This window comes from Rousettus aegyptiacus, unplaced genomic scaffold (genome assembly GCF_014176215.1).
Source record: "Rousettus aegyptiacus isolate mRouAeg1 unplaced genomic scaffold, mRouAeg1.p scaffold_m13_p_15, whole genome shotgun sequence".
Classification (NCBI taxonomy): domain Eukaryota; kingdom Metazoa; phylum Chordata; class Mammalia; order Chiroptera; family Pteropodidae; genus Rousettus; species Rousettus aegyptiacus.
The window spans coordinates 8497842-8523816 of record NW_023416290.1 but is presented as its reverse complement, the minus strand read 5'-3'; the positions used below and the strand labels follow the sequence as shown (position 1 = coordinate 8523816).

The 25975-nt window shown below is 45.5% G+C and overlaps 1 protein-coding gene across 11 annotated transcripts in view; it reads right to left on the bottom strand.

Moving 5' to 3' along the window:
- Positions 1 to 25975, bottom strand: part of NCOA2 (nuclear receptor coactivator 2) — a 245448-nt gene that overhangs the window by 84592 nt on the left and 134881 nt on the right. For 10 of the 11 annotated variants that reach the window (XM_016152949.2, XM_016152948.2, XM_036232798.1 and 7 more), the window contains one exon: positions 2541 to 2645. In XM_016152949.2, coding sequence (XP_016008435.2) covers positions 2541 to 2626 — 86 coding nt within the window. In that variant the 5' untranslated portion in view covers positions 2627 to 2645. Of the gene's footprint in view, positions 1 to 2540; positions 2646 to 2875; positions 3145 to 25975 lie in introns of those variants that run through there. The other variant, XM_016152953.2, reaches the window with a different exon arrangement.

Sequence of the window (25975 nt, the reverse complement as noted above, 5' to 3'; positions counted from 1 at the left end):
ATGTGTTTTGAAATCAAACTTACCCCAGTTCACAATTACACATTTATTTGTGTGATCACTTGTTCAATGTCTCCCACTGGAGACGTTGCTTCACAATGACAAAGACCAGGACAATTTGCTCACTTCAGAGCTTAATACAATGTTCGGCACAAGTGGGCATCAAATTTACTGTTGAATGAATAAAGTCATCTTTTAGAAAAGTAAGGGAGGTTATGTTTATAAAAATTTTTGAGTTTATTTAAGAGTAGTAAAAGAAAGGGAAGTTAAACTAGTTATAATAGGAATAAATTTCAATAGTTTCTGGTAAAGCATAAAATCAAAACAGATCTCTATAAGTTCACAAACCTCTTTAGGATGTTAATCCAACCAAACAGCCTTTTTCGATAATGTAATTACCATAGTATAGCTAGAAACAAAAGCGAAACTGACCCAGGGTATTAACTGCCCAGGCTGAATGACATGCAAAATAGAAATAAATGGTCCAAGTTCAACTACAGTTTTAAAAAGTTAATGGAAGGAAGGGAAAAATAAAAATTGGCAAGATCTTCTCATTTGAGTCTGATAAAACAGCAGAGTCAAGACCTCCCTTCGATGACAACGGCACACCGACTCTGCCCCGAGCTCAGCAGAGGGTGCACTAAAGGACATTCAAGCAACACAACAAGTGAGAAAAGCGAGCTGTTTAATGTAGCGGCTTTCTCTATTTTTAACAAATTGGTATTGCGTGATTTGTAATAGACTTCCATATATTCGCCTCTAAACACCAGCATTATTTTCACAACTAATAAACCTAAAGTAGAATACAATCTCTTCCTTTTACAGTGGTTGGTTACGTGATTTGTCCAAGATCACCCAGTTACTGTAGAGTAAGGACCAGAATTTGGTTTTTTCTAAGTGTCGTTTTTATCCTAGCTTCTAGTTTATTAACTACAGAGAGAAAGGGAGGGAGTGGCTGGAATGCGTGGAACAGCCAAGTTTCCCTCTGGAGCCCTCGACCCGCTTCCACCTCCCTCCATCACTGACTCCTACCCCTGGCCTCCCCAGCAAAGGGGTAAAGGAACGACACGCGGGGTGAAGGGGGAGTGCGTCACGGGAGAGGGCGTGGAGTCGCGCCGGCGCCGCAGGGTCCCAGCGCCAGGCCACCAGGCCGGGGAGCAGCCCCGCCCACCAGGAGGAGCAGCCCCGCCCACCAGGAGGACACCCCCCCCCACCGCCCTCCGGGCATGAGCGCAGAGGGCGTTGGACAGACGGTGGCCGTGCTCTGCCAGGAAGTACTTGAGAAACGAGGCAGGGCACAGGAGCCGGGGTGTGGACAGGGGTGACCCAACAGGCTTATTTTGCTTGGCAACTGAAAGGGGAAAAGGGAATATAAAATGCTGGCTTTTTTGCTTTTTCTTTCTCTTCCTCTCTTAATGACTTTCCCTAGTCCTCTTCCCTGCTGTTCCCGGCTCATCATTTTACTGGCCATTTGATAGAAGTTGCTGTTTTTATTTAAATTTTAAAATCATTTGTATATGGTTTAATTCATCGGGCATGATCTTTTTCTTCTGCCTCTGTTCCCTATTTGCTTAGTTCTCATCCCCCAATATGGGTAACAGCTCTTAAGTGTTTTTTAATTATTCTAAAACAATACAAAATAGATTCTTGTTTTCTTTATATAAACAGTAGTACTCCATCAATACTATCTAAACCTTGCCTTTTCTCTGTCACAATTAAGAGATTTTTTTTTTCATGCCAATCCATAAAGAGGGTCCTCACTCTTTTTCATAATAACTAGTATTGTGTTCCAGGTTATGAATGTTTGAATCGCTTAAAGAGCTGTTTAAACAGTCCCCTACGAACACTTAGGTTTTTCCTAATCTTTTGCAATTATGAACACTGATGTAATAAGTAACCTCATACTTATGTCATTTTGCACGTGTCCAATATATAGTGTTGGAAAATTTCTAGAAGTGGAACTCCTGGTTCAAAGAGGATATGCATTTATTTTAAAAGACACTACTAAATTATGCTGCATGGAGGTTATAGAAATTCATACTTCCACTCATAATATGACATATAACTTGCTTTAAAATTATTTGTTTTATTCACCGAAGAGACAAACTTTGTCACTAACTGAAAGGCAAGTGGATTTAACATTTCATGTCTTGCTCATTAGAAAATAAATCACAACAAAACCTAGTATAAATTTGACACCAGATCTTTTTACTATGGGATCTTCTTGTCTTTACGACGTTCTGTGATCTAACAGAAAAGAAGATGTGAAAAACTCAAGATTACAGAACAAACTGGTTTTAAGAGTCAAGTGCACATGGAATCAGAAAAATGCAGCTTTCTTCTTCTTAGAAAGAAAAATAAGATCTGTAACTGATTAGCATCTCCAAAATGTAAGCTAAATAATACATATTCAAAGGTTTAACGGTTAAGGAGAAAAACCAACCCCGGCATTAAATCAGGTGCAAAGGCAATGCCACAATACCACAGAAGCGCGTGGGGCACCCCCGGGCCCCACTCATTCTGTTTCTCCGTGAGATTCTAACCTGGGTCCAAGCTGGTCAGGACATTCCTTGCGCTTTCTTGTCTCTGCCCTGGATGGGTCAGAGGTATTTTCTCCCATCCCACTCATCTTGAACACATATCAGCAACTAAAACAGGAGAAAAAAAAAAAAAGTAAAAGAGCTGATGATAAAGTGTCTGATTAACTTAGCAATGAAAAAACTTTGACTTAAAGCAGAAATTTCACAACAGTTATTAACACATTGCTTTGATTGACGTGAATGCATAGCTTCTAATGAAAAGGCTTTTTTTTTTTTTTAACCTTGCTAAAAGGTTAAGCAAATGTAAAGATTAACATTTTAAAACCTAACGAGCCTACCTCACCGGGCCCATAGCTTTCATCGCCACGTGAGCCGCAGCCTGCGAGCCCCGGTTTCTGGGTTTCTGCGTTTGTGAGCCCAGCCTCCAGTTTCAGGAGCGATCTTGCGCCATGTGGAAACCACAGGTGTTGTAAAGGGCCCCGCCCAGTCTCTGTTTTGGGCTGGCCAATGTGCGGCCGGTGCTGCAATAACGCGCCCATGACAGCCGGCCTCTGGAAGAGGCAGTGAGTGCCACGCCACTCGGCTGCGCGGTTCCAGGTCGGTCTGCCGCCCGTCTCCGAGCCCCGCACGAGGCCTCCCTAAGCATTACGTTCCCGCCCCCGTGCGGTGTCTCCCGGCCACCCTGCAGTCGCCGCCCCGCTGCCCCGCCCTCAGTGCTGGTGTCCGGGGCGGCTCCCCTCCCAGCGGGGTGTCCCCCCTCCCAGCGGGGTGTCCTCTCACACATCCTGCCTCCCTGGTTGCCAGCTAACACCCAAGGCCTTAAGATGCACTCAAAAAACCAGGCAACATTATTGACCCAACCGGAAAAGGGCAATTGCTGGCTCCTGCCTGCTGAATTCCTTTTGGTAAGAATATAAAAGGACATATAACAATAAGAGGATCAGTATGTTCATGTCATTTGTCATTAGCAGAATCAAATAGACACTGAGTTCTAAAGGAACTAAGCAAAAGGACTAACAAAGACTTTGTAGAAATGGAAGACAGTGGTCACTCAAGGTGCTAAATAATTGCCTAGCAAAAAACAAACAAAAAACAAAGGTGGGGGGGAGCCAAAAAAGTTTCAGTCAGCATCTAGAAGTCTTTCCTAGAGTTCCAACTCTATGCTATTGCTCCCTTCCCTTTACACCCCCCACCCGCTTCTCAAATCACCTTCACCTGCCTTTACTTTCCGTAGCGGCTTTCCTTCCTTTCCAGATTGGAAAAATCAGAGAGAAGGGCAAATCAGCAGAAGGTCGTGGACGTGAGGAGAGAGCACAGAGCAACAGGTTCGTCCAGAGCAAGGACGGAGAGGAAGGTGGGCTAAGAAAGGCCAGCGAGGCTGACCAGCGTGCATCACTCACACGCCCGTCCTGTGGCCCAGCCGCTCCCCTCGCTGTCATCCGGGACGCCCCGTCTCACCACAATTACTCCTTCTGGCCTCGACTGTCTGATCCAAGGGGACAGAGGAGGTAAATGCTTTTGAGGAGTCACGTGTAAGTAGGATGAAGAAACACTGTAGCAGTGGAGAGTTTGCATCAATTGCGCTTTCTATTCGAGAGGTCACAAAGGAGGGGACCAATCTGAGAGCCAAAGCCTGAGCTTCCGGCTGGTGGGAGCGATGTAACTTAAGTCCCAAGGTCTGTGCCATCGTCACAATTTTGGGCTGATAATAAGCATGATCTGTATTTAGTTACTATTCGTTTAGCATTTACTATGTACTAAGAAATGTACAGTATAACTGAATCATCGAAACCAGCCTATGAGAGGTAACAGAGCGGAGAAGCTAATAGCCAGTGTCCACGTCCAAGACCCAGCACCTGGCTCGTCTGTGGGACCCTAGGAAGTTGCCTCTCGCGCCTTAATTCCCTCTTTTGTAAAATGGGGGTAATCATTAGCATCTCCAGCAAAGGGCTGGGGAGCAGACTGGCAAACGGCAGAAAAGGGTTTATAACCAGGCACACACACTCCTGCTCTCAACTGAAACGGTACAGCAGAGGGTCTCTCACCAAATAAGCGGGCCTCCCTGTCATTATCTCACAGTACAGGTCAGATGGGGGAGGGCAGCAAGATGCAGGCCGCATGGGCTTCTGTGCCTGACCCCTCCCCCCTTCTAAACACCATTCATTCATGCAGAGGCTGGGCTCAGCGCTATGGGGAGAAATGTCACTCTCAAGAAGAAAACAGAGTGAGAGGGAGATAAATTTGTGGCGAGGAAAAGTTCCGACAGGTAAAAGTAGGTGGAGGTACAGTACAGCCGCTGTGCCCTCTGAGCTGTGACATCCAGAAAAGAACCTCTCGCTGGGACGGCGGCTGGGCCTTGGGGAGGCATGATGATGGGGGGCGGGGAGCCGGCGCATCGCAGGAGGCACAAGAGGACAGAGCGAAGCAAAAACCGGACCCCAGAACCCTTCCCAGACGACACCTGACCAACACCCGTTTTCGGCATTTCTCCTGGAACCACAATTCTCATGGTTTTGGTCATGAGTGTGTTAGAAAAAACATTACTCGCCCGATCTAAGAGAGTTTTCAACAAAAAAAATTCCAGGGAATTTTTAACCTGGAAGCTGCTTTCTATAAATCATAAAAATTTAAAGATTTATCATGAAAATATACGGCAGGTATATGTAATGTTTACTTGATAAAAATGGCTATCCCTCCCCCCCCCAAAAGTGTTGCCATCTATCTGTATTAAAAAGTATAGTACTATCAGAAAAACCAGAGAACTTTTCAACAGACAAAATAAGCGATTGTTTTACTTAAAGTCGTACATACTCTATTTGGGATTTAACGTTAGCATCAGCGTCATCTACCTTCCAATTCTCCAAAATACAGATACCGATATTGTAACTCTGTATGAAGGGACAGCGCCGCTCTCTTTCAACAAAGGGCCTAGCAGGAGATAAAGGCGTGAAACAAGGAGCTAGCATCTTCTGGTCTAAGTAGAGGAAAACCATTTGAACAGACTGTTTATATTTTACTAGAATCTACTCAAGGCTGGCTCACAAACCACTGTATTTGTAGCTTTAAGACATCGTTAATTTCCTTTTGAAGTGCCAAGTTTTCTCTTTTATACGTAGGTGATGATACCTTAAACATATTTCCTCAGAGTCTGAAATTTTCGGTTTCATGAACGCGCTTCCTTATCTTTCTGTTTGCCACATGTCCCCTTTCTGAGCAATCTTCTTAGACTGTGTATACCCGATACGTGTTGCCAGCCAACCTTTAAACCAGCAAAGGAAAAATGTGTGTGTGTGTGGGGGTGGTGTGGGGGGGGAGGCAGGGCAGTCTGTGGTAACGGGCCGAGCCAAGGACAGACAGACATCCCCCGCCAACCTCTGCCATCAGCCTGGGGATGCCCCTTCTGAATCACTGCTCATCAACCAAAAAAAAGACTCTCAAGCAAAATAAAAAGGGAAGGGAGTGGATGTCGGGTGGGAGCAGGGCGAGCAGGGGTGCGGGGGGTGGTGACAGGCGGCGCCGGCTCCTGTACCCCTCCTGCCTGCCACAGGGCTGGCAGGAGATGCAATCCCGAAGCAGACATGCGACCTGATGCTCTGCTCAACGGATGAACCGGACAGGTAACCGCGACCCTCATCGATGACGCGCCGCAGGCGAGGAGCGGGGTGCCCCGGTCTCAGCGCTGGCTGGCCCCCTCACGCCCTGGGTGTGCGCGGCTGGCAGCAAGTGCTCCTGCTTCACAGCGGAATGTGCGGTTGGGCCCTACGAGACTTCGTTCTTTCCCCACTCAGTGACAAAGATAAAACCAGAGACAGACAGATCTATGCCTTCCAGTGGACATGCACACAGTACACAGAAGAGTCATCTAAAATGAACTGTGTGGACAGATGAGTTTTAATGCAGTTCCACAGATCAAAGTGAAATATTAACTTCCAATGAAAAGGTAGGATATAAAAATACTGAAGGGTAGCGCTGAAGGTTTAGAATTTCATTTTGTAGGAAGGCCTAAACTAGTAGTTTCTTAAAATTTCTGCGTGTTTTCATCATTTACATGAAATTAAAATTCTTGAGCGTTTCACTCTTGATTCTGAAACCGTACAGTGTAAATCAGAAAAACTGAAAAAGACACAAGTAAACTCTTGGGTCGTAACTGATGGTAATTATAGTCATCGGGAACGGTTTCTACCAGATGTTGGGGGGCGGGGGTGTGTGTGTGAAAGGACAAGACTAGAAAATCAGTTTCAGTTTGTCCATCCTTGTAATCTACAACAGAACAATGACCCTGCTTCCCCTGGGACAGGACACTCTCCCTCACATTCTCTGATACCAACTTGTACAAACCAGAGTTACAGCACAAAGAAGAGCAAGTTGTTTGTCTTTTTTTAAGTAACAATATGCTGGGAGGGGTGAACAATGCCAGTTAACTCCCTTAGCATAATGACAGGAAGCAAATGAAATGTTAAACCTCAACACAACTTAAAAATGTATTCTTCTTGCATGAAATTCATCAATGTAACTTATAAGGTAACAAAGCTGCTGCTCACAGTATAGCCTCATACCATTAAAGCTAGTTAACCATCGAAAATTCATGTAAACGATAATGTGCATTTTATCTTTTATCAGTACTGGCCATCTTCCAAACAAGGCCTATAAAACTGTCAGATTTACCAAACACTGAACAAATTTAGTTAAAGAATAAATAAGGATAATACTGTTGCTGAAATGCAAACATAATAAGCAGTCAAACATCAGCTCTCTATTGCTAGTTCCAAGAAATATTTTTACAAAGTCAAGCGTTCTCTGAAATTCCTTACTGTGAGATGAAATTTATTATGAAATGACATACAAAGAGTTGTTGAAGCAATTTCTCTTATCAACACCGCCCAGCGGAGGGACCGCCCGATAAAGCATCTAGTTCTTGACAGAGACCAGAAAGGCTCCTACAGCTTTTTAAAGGCCCTCCAGGTTCTTCTGCACTCTCCTCAAGGGACAGGACATGACACTGTGGTGTCATCTGTAGTCTGAGTCTTCACGAACTTTGTAAGACTAAGAAATACTCAAGAAATGTTGAAAGTACACATAAATCTTCATTTAGACTCTTTTCCATTTCTATTCTATTAAATCCATTACGAAAGGATACTCTTTTGAGCCCTCCATCTCTCAGAAGTCACCTCAACGTCCGAAGGCCTACGCATTCACTATTTCTTTATCACAAGTGAAAACATTTGCTCATTCTAAACTTGAAACAGTTTCTCCCTCAAAGTATACTGTGTTGCAGAAGAGATCCCTTTATGTTACAAAAGCAAAATTCCTGGGCCCACACTGATAAGTGTAAGAAAACACAGTATCTAATGTTTAAATATACAAAATGTGCTTTAGGATGTAAATGCCTGAGAAAGAAAAAAGAGCGGGCCAACCTTGAAAGTCAGCAATATGAAACAGCAGGCCGGATATCAAATTGACAAAGGAAGGGAACTACCCCTTTTCGAACAGTGTCAAGTGGACAAAATTACCCAAAGCAAACCTTATTTTGGCACAACCCCAACTTCTGGCAAAAGCTAAATGCTCTCGGCAATAAATAAGCAGGTTGTGCAAGGATGTATTGTTGATTCACACAAGCTAGCAAACCAAGAAGCATCACACATGTAAATACAACATAAGTAGACCTATGTAGATTTACTCAATGAAGGAAAGAGCACAGAAACATGAAACTTTTTCTTTCCACTGGCAAAACAAGTGATGCATTTAACACAGTGACAGAAGATGCCATCCAATATTTCAAAAATTTTAGCTAATAAAACGGAGTATTATTTCCCCCAAAGTATTATTACTTTCTTTAGGTCATAAGGACACTTCTAACTTCATCTTTACATAACGCTACATTGCTCCTTGCTTTTCAAACAATAAAACCTTAACTTACTTCAGGTATCACAGCGTGTATTTACAGATTTCGGCTCCCCAAACTGCACATTAATTCATACAGTGACAGTAGCTAAGAGGCAAAGTTTTAGGAGACTCACTTCATATAAATTCAGAATAAAAGGCATCCTACTTGGAAACAAATTCTCAGTTTAACTTCACAACTTTTGAGCAACTTACTATATTCTTAACTTTTTAAAAATGAACTGCAATAAGCTAAACACAAACTACTATTATGGAAATATGCTTTTTCAATAACGACGCACTAACAGTTTACAGCTGGACAGGGCAGTAAAGAAAATACCATCCTACACCTACGGCTGCTCTTCTCTGAGTAACATGGCATCAGCACCTACCTTCTCTGAGGCTGTTTCTTACTCCCCGGAACAGAAAATAATGGTGTATAAACACATGTGTAAACTAGAAATTCCTTTCCTTTCAGTATGTGCCGCTCTTGGATTTACTTTTGTATAATGTCCTCGGAGTGGCATATGAGATAGTGGCTAGAAGACATATTCCATTTTCTGACTGAAAGCCAATAATACTCATGAATTTTTTAGCTGCAAGACACTTCCAGATGCCGTTGGGGAGACCAGCAGCACACGGGGCAGCCAACGGACGACGGCAGCTCAGACGGACGCTGAGCGCGTGCTCCTGGTCACACTAATATTCTGGCGTGACATTTCTATCGTCCATCTCTCTCTCTCTCTCTCTCTCTCTCTCTCAAAAAAAAAAAAATCCTCACTTAAAGCCTTATTTTAGCAAAATTCAGGGCAGAATATGTAAGTAGCAGAGAGCTGTTGTTAAACCATCATTACCAACGGGGGGGGGGCGTCTAGTCTGACATCAGCGGTATAAGACGGTTTCTACTTTCTGAAATCTCATAGGCCAAGTTCCTTAATATAGCCAGTCACTGGCTGCTTGCACACCCAGCGACGTCAGCCGGTGCTAATATGGCCAGGAATAGCAAGACTAGGTTTTAATGAGGCCTCCAATGAGAAAACGTCAAGGGGAGAAGCTGCATTCCTGGCATAATGTAAGCATTTGCCTCAGAGTCAAGGAGGGTGTATTTAGTTCCTATTTAATATTCAGAAAACCAGTTTTCACTGACGGTTTAGTATTCTGGAAAGAAGGCACCAAACTAAGAACTACACTATAGTCCTTGTGTTTGAATTTTATAACTTGTCTAGATTAAAATTCGGTTATCATTCTTTACTCTGAAAGCATTTTAAACTTCTTTATGAGATTAAAAAAAAACCTTCCTAATCTATGCAGAAAACTTACTGACAAGACATTTGGTACCTATATAAAAAGCATTTTTATTATTCTAGTTGTGAAAAGTTTTCAAATAGAGTCCTTTCCCAGACAATGCTGTTTGTTTGGTTTTTTTTTGCGCTAATATTTACTGAGTACTATGCTTACTGAGTTAAGCACTTTGCACATACACATTTTTGTTTTTATATATACATGCACGCACGCACACACGCACACACACGATCACCCTTTACAGATTATCTAACCTCTCTGACCTGTTTCCATAAGTAATTGGCCCAAGTCCCAGATAATAAATGATAGGTCAGGAGTCAAACTCAGGTGTAATTATAATAACTATCACTATGGAGTGCTGATCGACCTGGCAGGAACCCTCTACGCCCTGCACACACACGAATTCCTTTGGCTCCTGTAACAATCTATGGTTATCGCCATTTTACAGATGAGAAAGCTGAGGCCCAGGAGAGATGCAGTAAACTAACCAAGGTCACACATGGGAAATTGTAGAGCTTGTACAGGAATCCAAACGGTTCCTCCATTCTTAACAACTATAATGTGAACACCGAGGTTCCTATACTTTTAAAAAAATTACTTTAGTGTGACCAGTGTACAATATTAGATTAGTTTCAGGTGGACACATTCATTGACTCGACATGAACGTTCCGCGCAATGCGATCACCTCACTAAACTAATGACCACCTGGCGCTGTGCCAGCATCTCACAGTATTGACCGAGTTCCCCCCTTCAGACACTCCTACGCTTTAACACTTTCACTGAAGAGAGAAATACAAACTTATGTATATTATATCAAGCGGTACGTTTTAATTTGATAAACAGTGGAAACATATTTTGAAAGTACTTTTCTTTTGGCTAAAAATTTAACGGTATCCATGTAAAATACAGAACACTACTTTCTGTAAAGCAAGTGACGCATTTAATACAGTGATGGAAGATGCTACCCAGTATCTCAAAAATTTTAGCTCATAAAACGGTGTATCATCTCACCTATCCAATCACTGAATAATTAATGCGCCAGGCACTGCTACAGACACGGAGACAGAGTCACGACAACAGACAAAAGACCCCACCCTGCCGAAGCTCACGCTCCGGGGCAGGAAGGGAACCACGCCTCAGCTCGCGAGTACCCGCTTCCTGAAGAGGAGTGAAGTATTATTACTGATTTTATTATGAAGTCGTGGAAATAACAAAACCAGCTAGCAATTGTCTCTGGCGCAACCAAGAATGATGAGTTTCATTCAAAACAGCAAGTCTCTTCCTACAGAACCAGAAGTAGTAATTGGTTAATTTAAAACGTCAGCTATCAAGAACAATTATAGAAAATGACACCTATTACTTTAATCATTCCATCTTAATTTTAAACATAATCGACATCAGTTTCCATTGAAATTTTGCGTAGTCTTTCCTGCACAAATCTTATCTACTATTGGCATTGTCTACTACTTCCTATTCGTGTTTATTTAAAATAGAGCTAGAACGTATAGACACTTATTTAGATTTCTTATGAGTTTACGAGGTACAGATTTTTATCATTTTCCCCCCAGTCTTTGATAGACGTGTTGCTTATACATATTTGGCAGAAATTTCTGTCCATTCGAGTGGAGGTTTTCAAAGTATTCATCTCAGTTTTTATAGAAACATGTCTTCTCAAACTCACACTTAATTGATTGCATAATATTTAATTAGATTAAGCAATTACAATAACACGTACAACTGACATGAACCAGTTTGGACCGGAAGCTGGCTCTTGGGAGGCACGCAATTCCGCTGCTGGGGGCAGAGGCGTGGGGTGTACTGCCACCGCCCACCAGCCTGGGGCGCCCCGAACAGCAGCATCGCCGCTGTGATTGACACCGGGGACGCAGATCATGTGGTTAATCCAGCCCACCAGTCACAACGGAGGTTGATTAAGAAAATCGAAAATTATACAAAGCTAACCAGAAAGCAGAGGTCATTCAGTCACTCAACAAATACCGATGATCTATTTTTTACCTCTTCCTTTCCAGTCTGGATGTCTTTTTTCTTTTTGCTGTTCTGATTGGGTGTTTTCTGCTACCCTGTCTCCTAAATCACCCATTCGATCCTCCGACCTACAGTTGATTCCTTCTAGTGCAGTCTTCATTTCAGTTACTGTATCCTTCTTTTCTGGCAGGTTTTTTATGGTGTGTGTGCCCCTTTTTTATGCTTACTATCTCTTTGTCGAAGTTCTCACTGAGCTCGTCTGCTCTTCCCCTAAGTTCACTGAGCGTCCTTACAAGCAGTGTTTTGAACTCGGCATATGGTGGGCTGCTCGTCTCCGTTTCCCTTAGTTCTTTCTCTGAGTCGTCCCCTGTTCTTTCCCTGGGACGTGTTTGTTTTCTCACCTTGGCTGCCTCTCTGTGTCCGTCCGTTCCTAGCATAGGTCTTCGGTGTCCTGTGTGGCCCAGCAGCAGTCTCCCTGGTCCCCTGTGCCCAGTGCTCCGGGAGTGACCCTTGTGTGGTGGTGTGTGCCGTCCCGTGGTAGCTGAGCTTCGACCGCTGTTGGCACGTCAGTGGGTGGAACTCATTCTCAAGCTAACTGGCTGTGAGGACTGGCCGAAGGCTGTTTTAAAGGGGTGGTCGGGAAAGTTCTCTCGAAAGAGTTGACATCTGAGCAGATCTTTCTACCATAACTATTAAGATTTATAATAAATAAAAATAAAAGAAAAAAGAAGATTCATAATAGCATTTATTTATTGTGCAACCATTATATTAAAACTCATGAAAAGTTGCACAATGTAGTGGCTAAGAACACACCCTCAGGTGTCAACTCCAGTTTGGAATATCAGGAATATTCATATTGGTTATGTTAATTAACCTCTTGGACCTACTAAGTTTCTTCATTTGTAAAACTGTAGAAATAATAATACATACACTTTTAAGTTCGTTGAGAGCATGAAATGTAAAAGGCACAGAACAGAGACTGGCACCTAGTCAAGGCTTATTTAATATATGTCAAGTATTATTGTAGATTAAATTTAATTACATGTAAAAGTTCATGAAATAATCTGATAGTGAATACAGCTGAAGAGGAAATTAATTTATAGGAAAAAACTGGAAGAAAATTCATCAAACTATTAGCAGTTAAATTGTTTCAATGGGCACTACAATGTAATTTAATTTTTGTGTTTTCCAAACTTTCTTCCGTTAACACATCAGACTTTTATGAATTTACAAAAGAAAGGAAGGAGGAGGGACGGAGGCTTGGCCATTTGCACTTATTACTACATCCTCTTCTCCTTAACTTTAGGAAACTTTCACATGTTTTCTCTCCTACTGATTGACTCTTAAAATGAGAAAAATACCCAAATCATAAATACCTTCTAAAATTGCTTGCCTTCCTTAGGAAAACCTTATCCTCCAAGTTCAACGTTAAAGCCATGTCTTTTATGAAGGCTTCCGAGATTCTACTGAGAGAACAGGAGTTCCCTTCTCCTGGTCCTGCAGCCACGGTACATAAAACCAAAGTAACACTTCTTTCTCTAGCATCATTAGTTGCCTCTTGTATGGAGAGGGTCTAGGACATCACTTGGCACCTGCTCTCCTCATGAGCCAACCCTGTGTGGGCCCCAGGCAGGCCCACACTCCTGCCTCCCATCGCAGAGTTTGGTGTCAGAGGCGAGACCTAAGATGCTCTTCTTTTCTTCCCTTTTCTCACACGCATTTGACTCCAAACTTTCTTATGAGTTCCTCTATCTCCAATCCAACAGAAAAACAAAGCAGGGGCAAAACTTTTAAGCATGTCCAGGGGACACAGCATAGGACCCGAATTAAATGCTTGTGGTTAAAGAAATAAAGCGCCAATCACAGCCCTCTCTGGCATTCACCAGGGTGACACCTGCCTGGGAAGTCTCTTTCTGAAATACTCCTTTTTACTCTTCCTCTGTCCTCTACCAGTCTTCTGCAGAAACGGAAGATGAGCGAGGAGGGAAAATGGGGTGTGGCGAGAGGGCCACTGGTTCATTTTTTCACCATACAAAGTCCTACAAACGTCCTTTTGGTTAGATCGTGGCCGTAATTCCACACAGTATTTGCTATGAGGCCATGTTTGCTGCCACTGAAAATACAAAAAGGCAGCTCAAGAGGAACAGAGACACCCCCCCCCAACCCAATAAAATCCAATTTCATATTATAAGAATAAGTGAAATTAAGCATTTTCATTTGCAAATAATACATATCTACAGAACGATTTACTGAGGATAACTAGAATTTGCAAAGTTATTTACAAGAATTCATGTGAGCCAGAGCACTTACTTTAAACATTTTTTTCTCTCTCAGATGTTGGATTTTAGTAATTATCAAAAGCGGCCCTTTCTTCTGAGAGATATATATTTCAGCTTATGTTTCAAACTTGGACCTGCAAACGGCTTTCAGTAGAGGCACAATCACATTGTTATTGCTGTGACTGCACAATGCGGTCCAGTTCTCTGGCCTCAGGATCGGAGGCCTCACAGCCCTCTGGTCTGGACGAACTCCGTGAAGAGCACAGAGCTGTCCTGGAGACCTGTGAATGGACGCTTTTCTCCCCTCTGTGGGAGCTCCAAATGGAGAGCTGCTGCATTTTGTGGAATCTAAAATATGCTAGACTCAAAAAGGGTAGCTTCTAATTAGCTCTTGGATAATTAATACAAACTTAACTCAAAGGAGCTTAAAATGCATTACAAATAACAATTTAATAGACGGATAAGCGTGGTCTTGACGAGGCACGGAGAAGGCTAAGACGAACCCCTCCTGCTGCCGGCCACTGTTTCTCATCAGCCCTATAATGCGTTTGTACTGGGGCGCTGGGTGGGGGCCTCGCGGCCCTGTGGCTGGGCAGGGGGAGTGTGGACCTTCGCCTGCTCCCCAGTCCCCTTCCCTCCCAGGCTGCTGTAGGCTGTGGTCCCAGTGCTGCCCTAGGCCAGGGCGGCTGCAGAGTGAGGTCCTCAGACGCCATTGGGGACCTGTCCGAAAGGTCCACTCTGGCTCCAGCCCAGCCTGAGTGGAGGCGCAGCTCCCGAGTTCTGGAACTCGGGGTGCGGCACAAAGCTCTTCTGCCATCTGATGCCTGCTGGCGTTTGCAACCCGCTGCCCTGAACTTTACAGAGAAATTTTCCTGTCCCATCGGTGACCTGAAATCTGACTAACTCAGTATTATCTTCTTCTCTGGGGGTGAAGGAAAGGAGGGATAAGGCAGAGCACATTTTATCGCTGAATTCATTCATCCGCCAGATATTTAAGTGAGCACCAACGTTGTAGAGCCCGCGCGCAGAAAACCTCAAGTGCTACGCAGAATGCGTAGTGCTTTCTACTGATTTAATACGTTATGGGCACAATGAGAGGTTCTGGGCCAGGGGTGGGAGAATCAGGCGCGAGAGAGGGGCACGGCAGTGGGACGAGGGGCGCTGCTGGGGCGCGCAGAGGGGACCGAGGACCGGCTCCGAGGAGGCTGCAAAAGGCCCCCCGCCGCCTGACCGCATTTGCGCGGGGCCGCGGAACAGGCGAATCCACGGAAACAGAAAGCAGACCGGGGGCTGCCGGGGGCTGCCGGGGGCTGAGGGGAAAGGGACGCGGGGACTGGCTGCTAACGAGCGCGGGGCTCGTCCTTGGTTGGTGAAAATGACCTGAAACTAGTGTGGCGGTGGCCATGCGACTTGTGAATAAACTGAAAACCACTGAACTGTACACTCTGAAGGGGTGAATGTTACACTGTTAATCACATCTCAATAAACTGCCATAAAAAACAAAACAAAACAAAACAGACAACAATGACAACAAAGGCCCCACAAGCTCCCCAGCCCGCCGCCGACGCACCCGGCACAGCTGTGGGACAGGCAGGTCCCCGAAGGGCTGGCGAGTACCCAGAAAACACTGCGGCTGCTGGGGGCGAGGTGCAGCTCCTCCAGCAACTCGGGCGGGTTTTCCCTGTTCTTTTGCTAAAAGATTAGAGTAAATTTCATGCTTTGAGTGTAATTTTTGCTTAATAAAAGTTATACATGCTCATAGTAGAAAACTTAGAAAATACAATAAAGAATAAAACTGCACGGATTCCTACCGCCCAGAGAATTAGCATTAACTGTAACAGAAAAGCTTCTGCTCAATGCTCTCAATTCGACTGCATGGACGGTCGTGCACCGCTTAGCGACGCGGATGCCGGACGAGAACGGCGCCGAGAGGCGGCCTCGCCGCTGTGCGGGCATCGCCGCTGCCCGCGGCACACCCGGCCCCGCGGGGCGCCCCCCGCGCGGGGACCGCGAGCCCGGCCCAAACCTCGTGAGGGGAAATCGAGCCCCAGAGAAAGGGCCGCAGGCAGGACACGCGGGGGTCACGGGACGCGGGGCCGACGGCGCGCGGTCCTACAGCGCGCTTTTTTTTTAAATTAAAAGAAGGAAGTGCACTCTGAATAATGATTTAAAAGCACAGTAAATACATAAACCAGGACCGTTACCGGGGTCGAGCATCACGCGCTGCACACAGCCGTGCGTGCCACGCGGCGCAGCCGCCGCGCCCCCGGGCGGCGGGGCGGGCCCGGCTCAGCGCCGTCACCGTCCCACCTGACCGCGCGAGGCCGGCCGCGGGCCACACGCCACGTGCTGCAGGACCGTAAACAGTCCGAGAGGCGTTCCTGTTTTTTTCTCGATATACACAGAAATGTTTCCATGATAGTAAGTACGTCTTTATAAGCATAATTTTAATGGTTCTGTGATATTCTATCATATGAAGACACTATGTATTTCACCATTTTCTATAATTAATCATTTAGATTGCTTCCATTTTTTACTACTATAAAGAACACTGTGATGAATAGCTTTTACATAAATACTGAATCCACATTTCTGACTATTAACAATAATCAAGAGTCTCAATACAACAGTCTTAGAAATGTAATTACTAGATTAAAGGGTGTGACACTCATTTAAGTCTATTTAGGTACACTGTCAACTTATTTTCCAAAAAGGCTGTATTAATTACGATTACTTCAGCAGGGTATACAAGTTCCCCTCCCACCAAAATCCACAATAGAAATAGGTATTATGAGTATTAAACACTCTGTTAATCTGAAGATTACAGCATGACAGTCATTATTTTACAATTCAAACTGATGACTAAGAACTGAGTACCTTTAAAGAGTTGACAAGCACTTCATTTTCACTTCCATAGGATGCTGAGTCAGGGATATGGCTTGGATGCAGTGTGTTCAGGTCAGCTAGGCATCCGACATAATGTTATTGCAGAGATGAAGGCAAAATGTGGGTTTCACGGGTGGTCCCCAAATCTGGCTAATGAATTACCTAAAGAGTTTTTAAAACTATGGATTCCCTGCACCTCCCCCCACCCCCAACTAAATCAGAGTCCCTTAACGGAAGGGCCTGGTGTCCCGGGGGAGCTAGGCCCAGCGCTGACGGGCAAGGAAGAGCCGCACTCCGAGCTTCTGGCCTGGACCACGGAGTCGGTCAAGGCCGCTGGGATAACACTCTTGGTCTTAATTAGCTGATTGCTATAAACAGAAGTTCTCCAGTCTGGACTGTTTTTCAAATCAGAGAGCTGCCTGCTCTCTCATCACCCTGGGGACTGGAGGGGAGGACACTCTGTTCCTTGGGGCGGCTACAAGGCCATGCTCTAGCACAAGGGGGGCCCTGTACAAATACGTCGGCTCTTGCAACCCACGCTACAGGACACCCGATACTGTGTTCTGGTCTGAAATTCACCGACGTGCCACAGAATCCTCCACGTTTACCAAAAAGGTTGGCGTTTGATTAGTTCTTCCTCTCTAGCCCAACTCTGGCCATCATCCTGAGTGATTTCAAAGTCTGTGTGGATGAGCTACTACCTGTCTCAATTCCAACAAAACTCACCTCCTCTTCATTTCCACCCCTGCCTCCTATGATCATACCCTGAACCTTGTCATCACCCAGAACTGTTGCCACCTGAATGCCACTTTTTGCCCACAACCTCCCAGCACACGAGCTTTCCTACTGCCTTCTTCCTTAATAACTGGTCCTCGGCGTGCGAAGAACTAAAGTCCCAGCCCCTTTCACTCATCTCACTTCCTCCCCTACGCAGCTAGATCCTCCACCAGCCTCCGAGCAGCCCCGGTTCCCTTGCCGAAATCATTCTGTGAAACTTAATGCCGAGATTTCTCCCCTCTGGTAAGTGGGAAGCTGAGCACTGACGGAGAAAATCGGACAGTTGAGGGACAGAACGGCCCCCCAGACATTTCAAGGCTTCCTAGACTTGCCAGAGACCCACGGTCCTGCCAGCCACGCCTTTTCCTTGGTCCTAAGTCGGCTCCTTCTATTTACTCCAACAATTATTTCCAGCTCTCACTGCTTCAGCAAACGGCTCTTCAACTTGATTTTACTCAACTTCCCATCCTCTTACTTACAAAGTTACCTGCCGCTGTCTTCAGCACCGCCCCTGGAGCCCGACCACCCCAAACCTATTTCCTCTTTCTCTCCCCACCTTCTTTGAGACTTTGCTACAAAGCTTCTCTTTACCAAATTTTCAACCTCTTCCTCTCTGCTTTAACCTACAAGCATACTCAGGGCATCTCTATCCTTTTAAAAAAATGCACCTTGAACCTGAATCCTTCTCCAGCAACTGTCAATTTCAGATCTTCCCTTCACACCCAAACCTGTCCCACACCACTCGGAGGCTGCAGAACTTAGAATTCAGATAGACAGATGTATTTTAATGTTGGAAAGAGAATACGTGGCCTGTATTGTATTTTATAACATCCCCACAGGGGCCTGTAGAAGCATTCTGTAATCAAATTCAATATTACTTGTGCAGTGAAATGTATGAATAAGTGGAACAAATGAAGATTATAAATCATGTCATATCCATGGAGGTCAGGTTTTACTGCCAAATGAGTTACAAAAACCTTTGCATTTCCAGAGTTGGTTGAATTTTGAGACTCACATAAGAGAACATAGGTCTGTAGTTTATTTCTATTTCCTTCCACTCACTCCTCAACCCAAACAGTCACACTGCTTCCAGGGCACTCGCACGCCGAGCCTGCGGACGCTGCGGCCTGCTCCCCACGTTACGGAGCCTGGCGCTGTGTGCCACTCGTGATCACCCCCGCCCGCCCCCCCGCCCCCGCCACCACGGCTCCTCTTTGAATCTCTCTACTCCGAGGTTCTACGACATGGCATTCTTACAGGCCCTCCTCTAAACTGGTTATTTTTTTCCGATCTCTTCTACTGGATCTTCCTGTGGGAGTTATCCAGACCTTCATCTCTTTTAGAATCATGTTCTGCAGTGAATCTTAGCGTGATGCCCACCCTCAATTGTCTTCTTTTAAAAATTTATTTTTAATGGCTTTATTGAGGCATAATTCACAAGCCAGAAAATCACCCTTTTAACTTATACATTTCAATGATTTTAGTCTAATTATGGAAACGTGCAACCATCACCACATCTAATTCCCAACATTTCATCACCCCAAAGGAAACCCCATACTCACTATGCCATCATTCCTCACTCCCTCCCCTGCGCATGCCCTGGCAACCACCGCCACTGGCTGCAGATGTGCGGAATCTAGACACTTCATACAAATGGGGTCGTGTGATATGTAGCCGCTTGTGTCTCACTTGTTGCAATGAGAAGGTTCCGCAATACTGTAGCACATACCAGTATTTCATTCTTTTTAACAGTCAACTATTCCAATGTATGGATACACATTTTATTTATCTACTCATCAAGTGATGAACATATGGACTGTTTGTACCTTTTGGCTATTAGGAATAATTCTGCTGTGAATGTCTGTGTACAAGTTTCTGCATAGATACATGCTTTCAACTCTTGGATATACACCTAGGAATGGAACTGGTGAGTCATATGGTAACTCTATGCTTTAGCTTTTTGACGAACTGCCAAACTGCTTTCAAAAGCGGATATGCCATTTTATTTTCCGAGGATTCCAATTTCTCCATATCCCCATTAACACTTGTTATCTTCCTTTTTTATTTTTTAATTCTAACCATCCTAATGGGTATGAAATGGCATCCCATTGTTGGCTTGGTCTGCATTTCCCTAATAACTAATGATGCTGGGCATCTTTCCATGGGCTTATTTGGCCACTGCATATCTTCTTTGGAGAAATGTCTATTCGAATCTTTGTCTATTTTAAAATTATGTTCTGCAGTGATTCTTAGCACCACTTTGTGGAGTTATGAACTGCTGTGAGGATCTGATCAAAGCCAAAAAGTGAAACCACATATATACTAAATAAGTCATATAATTCTTGAAGTCACTAACCCACCAAGGCCATCATTTATGTTATTTATGAACCTCGCCGGTTAAGCGCCCTTGTCTACACCACAGCTGCTCACTATGGCTGCACATTTAAAGGTCACCTGGAGGGCTTTTTTAAAATACAACACTACCAGGTATATACAGCAAAGAACTGACAGCAGGGACTTAAACAGATATGCGTACACCCGAATCCACAACGGCATCATTCAACCTCACCTATACATTAAACTTTATCGTAGATAGGCATATGTAGTTAAAAACCGCAACAAAACAAAACCATATAATATGTAGGTTTCAGTATTATCTGTAGATTCAGGCATTTAGTGGCGATCTTGGAACGTATCCCCCACAGATACCACATGAACGAACCTTCGAAACATAAGTCAGACACGAAAGGCCACATACTGTGGTTCCATTCCATGAGGCACCTAGACTAGCCAAGCCGGTTGTGTAGACACAGAACTAGAACAGAGGTGGCCCGGGGCTGCGGAGAAGGGGTAATGGGAGTTACTGTCTACCGGTACAGTTTCTGTTTTAAATGACTTAAAAGTTCTTGAAATGAACAACGCTGTGAATGTGCTTAACATTACAGAACAATGCACTTAGAAATAGTTAAAATGGTAAATTTTGTTATGTGTATTTTACTGCAACTTTTAAAAATACATATCGACAAAAAAAACAAAACAAAACAAAACAGGCGACCAGGACACCGTTTCCGACCCGCAAAATCAGGTTTTAGAGGTGTGGTCCGACCACGAGCACTCGGCTTGAAAGCCCCTGGTAATACCACGTCCACGCGGGGCTATGAACCGCTTCACACTCCTCTTGACCGTGACCACCTACGGCCATGGGTTCCCAAATCTTTCTTTCCAGCCTTCACCTCTCCAAGATTCTGCCTCAAAAGCCCAGTTATGGGTCCACTCACAAAGGTCGACCGTTCCTTCTCCCCACCCCAACTGCCCCACCTGTAAGAGCACCCATCCACTGAACATCATCAGCCTTACCCTTCCCTATTCTCCCCATCAGATCGTCAATACTGTGACTTTGCCTCTCAAACATTCTCAAAGCTCCACTCTGGTGGTAATTGCTACTGCTTCCGGTTGAGGTCTTCATCACCTCTTACCTGGATAATCTACCCTAAGCTCGTTACCTGAAGATAATTTTCTCATGTAAACTCTTCAGTAGACTCAACGCCCCCCAAGACCAAGTCTACACTGCCTCAAATGTCACGCATCTGCCTTACGATCTAGGCCCGGCTCATTTCTCCGGGCTCACCCCCCACCCTATTCTGTCTGCCTTGGCAATAAAAACTGGGCGTGGTCCTCGCCACTGTGTGCTACCTCGCCCCCCCCCTTTCCCTGGCGCCTGCTGTAACACGGAACAAACCATTTATCGTCCCCTTTCAGCTAACTCCCATTCATCTTTTAAGACCTAGCTCAGATGACCCTCTCCCCAGGATTAAATTTCTTTATTCTGTCTTTTAATAGCCTCTACATAAACATGGACCAAGTATATCATAATTGTCTGTTTCCCTACCAAATTTTAAGCTCTTTGAGGAGCAGAAATTACATGTTTCATCTTTTTATCCTAGGCCCTTATCACAATGTCTAACACACAAGCGCTTAATTAACTGAATAAATTGTTTTACAAACTACTAGAGTTTGCAGCTGTTTCAGTAAAATAGGTAACACCATTGAACATTTACTCTGCCATACCTGTATTATTACATCTGATATTCGCGAAAACCCCATGAATTATTATTATAAATCCCTAAAGTACCGAAAGATCAACTCACATGTCCAAGGTCAAACCCAGCCAACACGCGGTAGAAGTGGGCTTCGAAACCCGGCAGCCTGCTCAGAAGCCTGCACTCTCTCCAGCTCACTTCCTCTTCACCTGAGGGAGACACGCGTCTTCCCACCTGCACACGTCTCGTCTCCTCCAGATATTTCTTTCCAGTTGTTTTCTCCGTGATTTTTTTTAAAGTTCTCATCTTAACATACAGTTTTATATCTTTTATAAGTTATGAAGGCTCTGGCATGTTACTACACAGTATCCACAACCAGCGTAACTACCCACGGGGACAAAGGTAGAATCTGGCAATGATATTGAAAAAAAAAAAAAAAAAAAAAAGATCAACCATTTGAACTCTAACTAGTGGAAACCAAGATGATGGTCACTGAGGTGATAATAACCAGGATTTTAGCTGACCGCCAGCTTAAACTGAATAGAATAAATGACCTGATGCTAAAAATGACAAATGTACTCGTAGATTGCAAGAAACAAAAGCAAAATTAGATATCTGCAATTCAGATGGAAACCTGAGATTCCATGTTGCTCCAGAAGATAGAAATAACAGGTGCATAGAGAATTTAGTAAATAAACAGATACTAAGAGCTTATTTAAATAGGCAGGGATACGAGTGTGTGTGTGTGTGTGTGTGTGTGTGTGTGTGTGTGAGAGAGAGAGAGAGACAGAGAGAGAGAGAATGTGTTTGTGAGTGTGAGAGAGAGAGAGAGAGAGAGAGAGTATGTGTTTGTGAGTGTGTGTGCGCCCGCATGTGTCTGTGAGAGAGTGTGCATGTGTGTGTTAAACTACTTAGAGAGATGAAATATACATGCCTGAGAAAACGAATAGGTGTGTTGCAGGGATATTTCAGAGAATAGATGCCTTAGGTGTTTGGCAATTACTAAGCATTGGACAGTGCACTAGGCACTATGCTATTTAATTCTCAGAGGTCTACAAGCAGATACTGCCCCCGTTTTGGGGGGAGGGGAGCATTCAAAGAAGTTAACTGACTTGTCCAAAGTCTCGGAGCTTGTAAGTCATGGAACCAGGCTTCACACCAAGCTGATTACAAATCCCACGCTCTTTTTTCTAATAAAAGCCAGGAAATAACAACTTCAAAATATGTGACAGGAGACCTGCCAGTGGCGGGGTCCCGGAAACGGCCAGGCGAACTGCATGAGAAGACAGGGACACACCACCCTCGGCGCGGAACGTCAGTCCCTGGGGAGCCGCGCCGCGCACACAGCTCACTCGGCTTCCCAGCGTGCTGCGTGCTCGGCAGAGGAGCCGAAAGCTGGCGGCCGGACAGCTGACAGCGATGAATCGGGCTGTCGGTTCTCTCCTCTCAGCATCACCAAGGAAGCACGGACTTTCCCTTGCCCTGAATTTCCATTCGAGTCCTCAGTCACCGTGGTATGTTTATTTGTCCTTGTGTGAGCTTCCAGCCCCCAGACTGGTCCCCCAACCTCCAGGTACCGACTGCAACCACAGCTATTACTTGCCTGAACCACAAAATTATACTGAGCTTAGGCAGTTTAGACAGTTAGGACTGGACCAGGCCCCCATAAGCTCGACTGTGCCCCACTGATCTCCGTACCTGCAGCCCAGACCCTCGACACCAATGAAATGTGTGTGTGTGTGTGTGTGTGTGTGTGTGTGTGTGTGTGGGCGGGCAATAATTGGGTCAGTTTCTCTTACTTTGGTACATTCTGCCGACAACGACCCATCTACAAGAAACAACTTCTCACTTGTATCTGTTCCCTACTGTCTCTGTCTCTGTCTCTCTACTCAATCCTAGATGCCCTGATAATATTTCCAATCAAGTACATTACAGAACTATGTTCTAGAATCTAATCCCAACTGTCTGGAGGTTACCTGGGAGGTGAAATAATATGAAGGTGACAGGAAAGCAAACCAGGGAGGCCAGAAAAGACTGGGGAATGGGCCACTAGAGAAATTCTATTTCAACCCCGGCAGACGCAGAGATATATAACTCCACAATGGTTAACTCTGAGCAGCAGGTATCCCAACTTGTCATCTAAACGAAAGCCTAAACTCCACAAACGACCAAGTAGAAAAGGGAATCTCAGTCGGTCTTCTCAGTTTGGATGTGAAGAAACCCAAGACCCAGAGTCCTGCGCGCGTTCCCAGCGACTCGCGGCGCCACGCTCCCCGGCACTGCATCCGGACTGAGCCCTGCAGGCCCGCAGCCCTTGCTTGCTAAGGACTCTCAAGAGGCTACTACGAGGCAGCCACGAGGCAGCCCTGACCCGGCTCCTCACACACAGGGTCCCGTAACGGTGCCGGGAGGCACGGCTCCTCCGGCACTAGACGTAACAGGTGTCCCGACTACAGGCCGCCACGGCCTACGGGAGCGGCCAGGCACGAAAGCTCCATCCAGAGATAACGCTGATGGGCTGAATCCAAGAGATTCAAGGTCTGCGAAATACGTAAGACAGACTGTTCTGCGGGCAAATAGGAGCTGAAAGGACACACAGAAAGAAACTACAAGATAATAAAGGTACAAGGAGCTACGAACGAGCACAAGTCCCGAAGCAGAGAAGCATCCGCGCTGGGGGTGGAAGGGCTGATCGGCTGGGGGCACAGCAGCAGCTGAAGCAGGGGGGGCCCGTGGCCGCTGGTCCACACACACGCAGTGGTTCCCCACCTTTCCTGACAGCGAATCGCATCGTGCTCGGTTCTTCCGAATGTCAGCAATACGCTATCAAGTAGACGCGGAAGCCTCCAAAGTGCGGGAGTTTGTGACCATGAGCTACAACCTGGCCCCTTCCCCGCAGAGACAGACGCCCTGCTGAGACTGCAGCCCCGATCCCCCGCACCCCCGAGCCTGGCCCTGGAGTCACCCGGAGGCCGCCTCGTCTCTCGCTTTCACCATTTACCAGCTGTGCAACCCTGGGAAAGATGCTTTCCCTTTCTAAGCCTCAGATTCCACGTCCACAATAGTAACGATTATTAAATGAGAAAAGTACAGAGCCTGCTCTACAGAAATTGCTTCACATAAGTTCGCTGCCTTCGTTAGTATTGTTTTTACCATGTGAGACCCTTGGCCCCACAACCACCACTCCCTAGTCGAACGAGGCTGTGCTCTGCCCTGCGCTTCGGCTCCCATCGTAAAGCAAGTCTGCTCTTTGCAGTATATTTAGGGCCACACTTTCCACATTTTCATGCTCTTTGTTGATTTTCCTGTTTCATACGGCTCCAAGGGCCGCCCAGCGCTCCAAAGTGCAAGAAGCTGTGCTGCGCCTTACGGAGAAAACAAGTATGTTTACGGCGAGCCTCACTCCGGCAGGGGTTCAAGCGCTACTGGCCATAAGTCCAATTTAATGAATCAACAATATATATTACCTAAGGTGTCCTAAACAGAAGCACATTTACAGTGAGGGTAGGTACTGAGTCGTGAACCTACCTCTGTATTTCCCCTAGAAGCAACGTCTCAGGATTCACTAATGCAGGGTTTGCCAGGATTTTACGGGAGATAACTCCTGCGAATGACGAGAACGAACTACAGTTCACTAAAGGTGGAACCTGGGAGTAGGTGAGGCTGCTTGGGGCACGGAGATAGAAGGCTGGAGCCGGACCAGGGGCGCGCCTTTTATGCCTACCAAGAAACGTGGACTTCGCATTGCTTCTAAGCTGCTCACTGATCAGGAGGCTCGGGAACGGTCTAGAGCTTCCTGCTCCTCCCTGCGTCGTCTACAGGAAAGGCGACTGCCTGGCGCTGCCCCCTTCCACATGCTGTCCTCCGGGCTTGGAGCAGCGCCGGCAGCAGAGCATCCCGGGAGCCACCAATCGCCCAGCAGCCCAAAGTCAAAAGAAACAGGTGAAATTCACTTTACAGCATATCTGCACTCCACGGAGATTAGCCACGCCACAAACAATCACAAGCCACTGGTGGCGAGTGGCTCCCACGGAGCGCGCTGAGGGCCCAGGGTGTCCTGTACATCCTCCCACGACTCTCTGAAGAATCAGCTCAATTTTCACGCTCTAAATGTCACCTGATCGATCCTCTCCCCACGCCCAGGGACAGTCAGTTGCTCTTCTCCAGTCCTAGTGAAGGACATGACAAAATCTTAAAATAAACAGTTGTTAGATAAATGAACAGGCAAGAATATATAAGCGCAAGAATGAAACTGGCTCTTTTTGCATTCTAGAGATAAAGCTCCAGG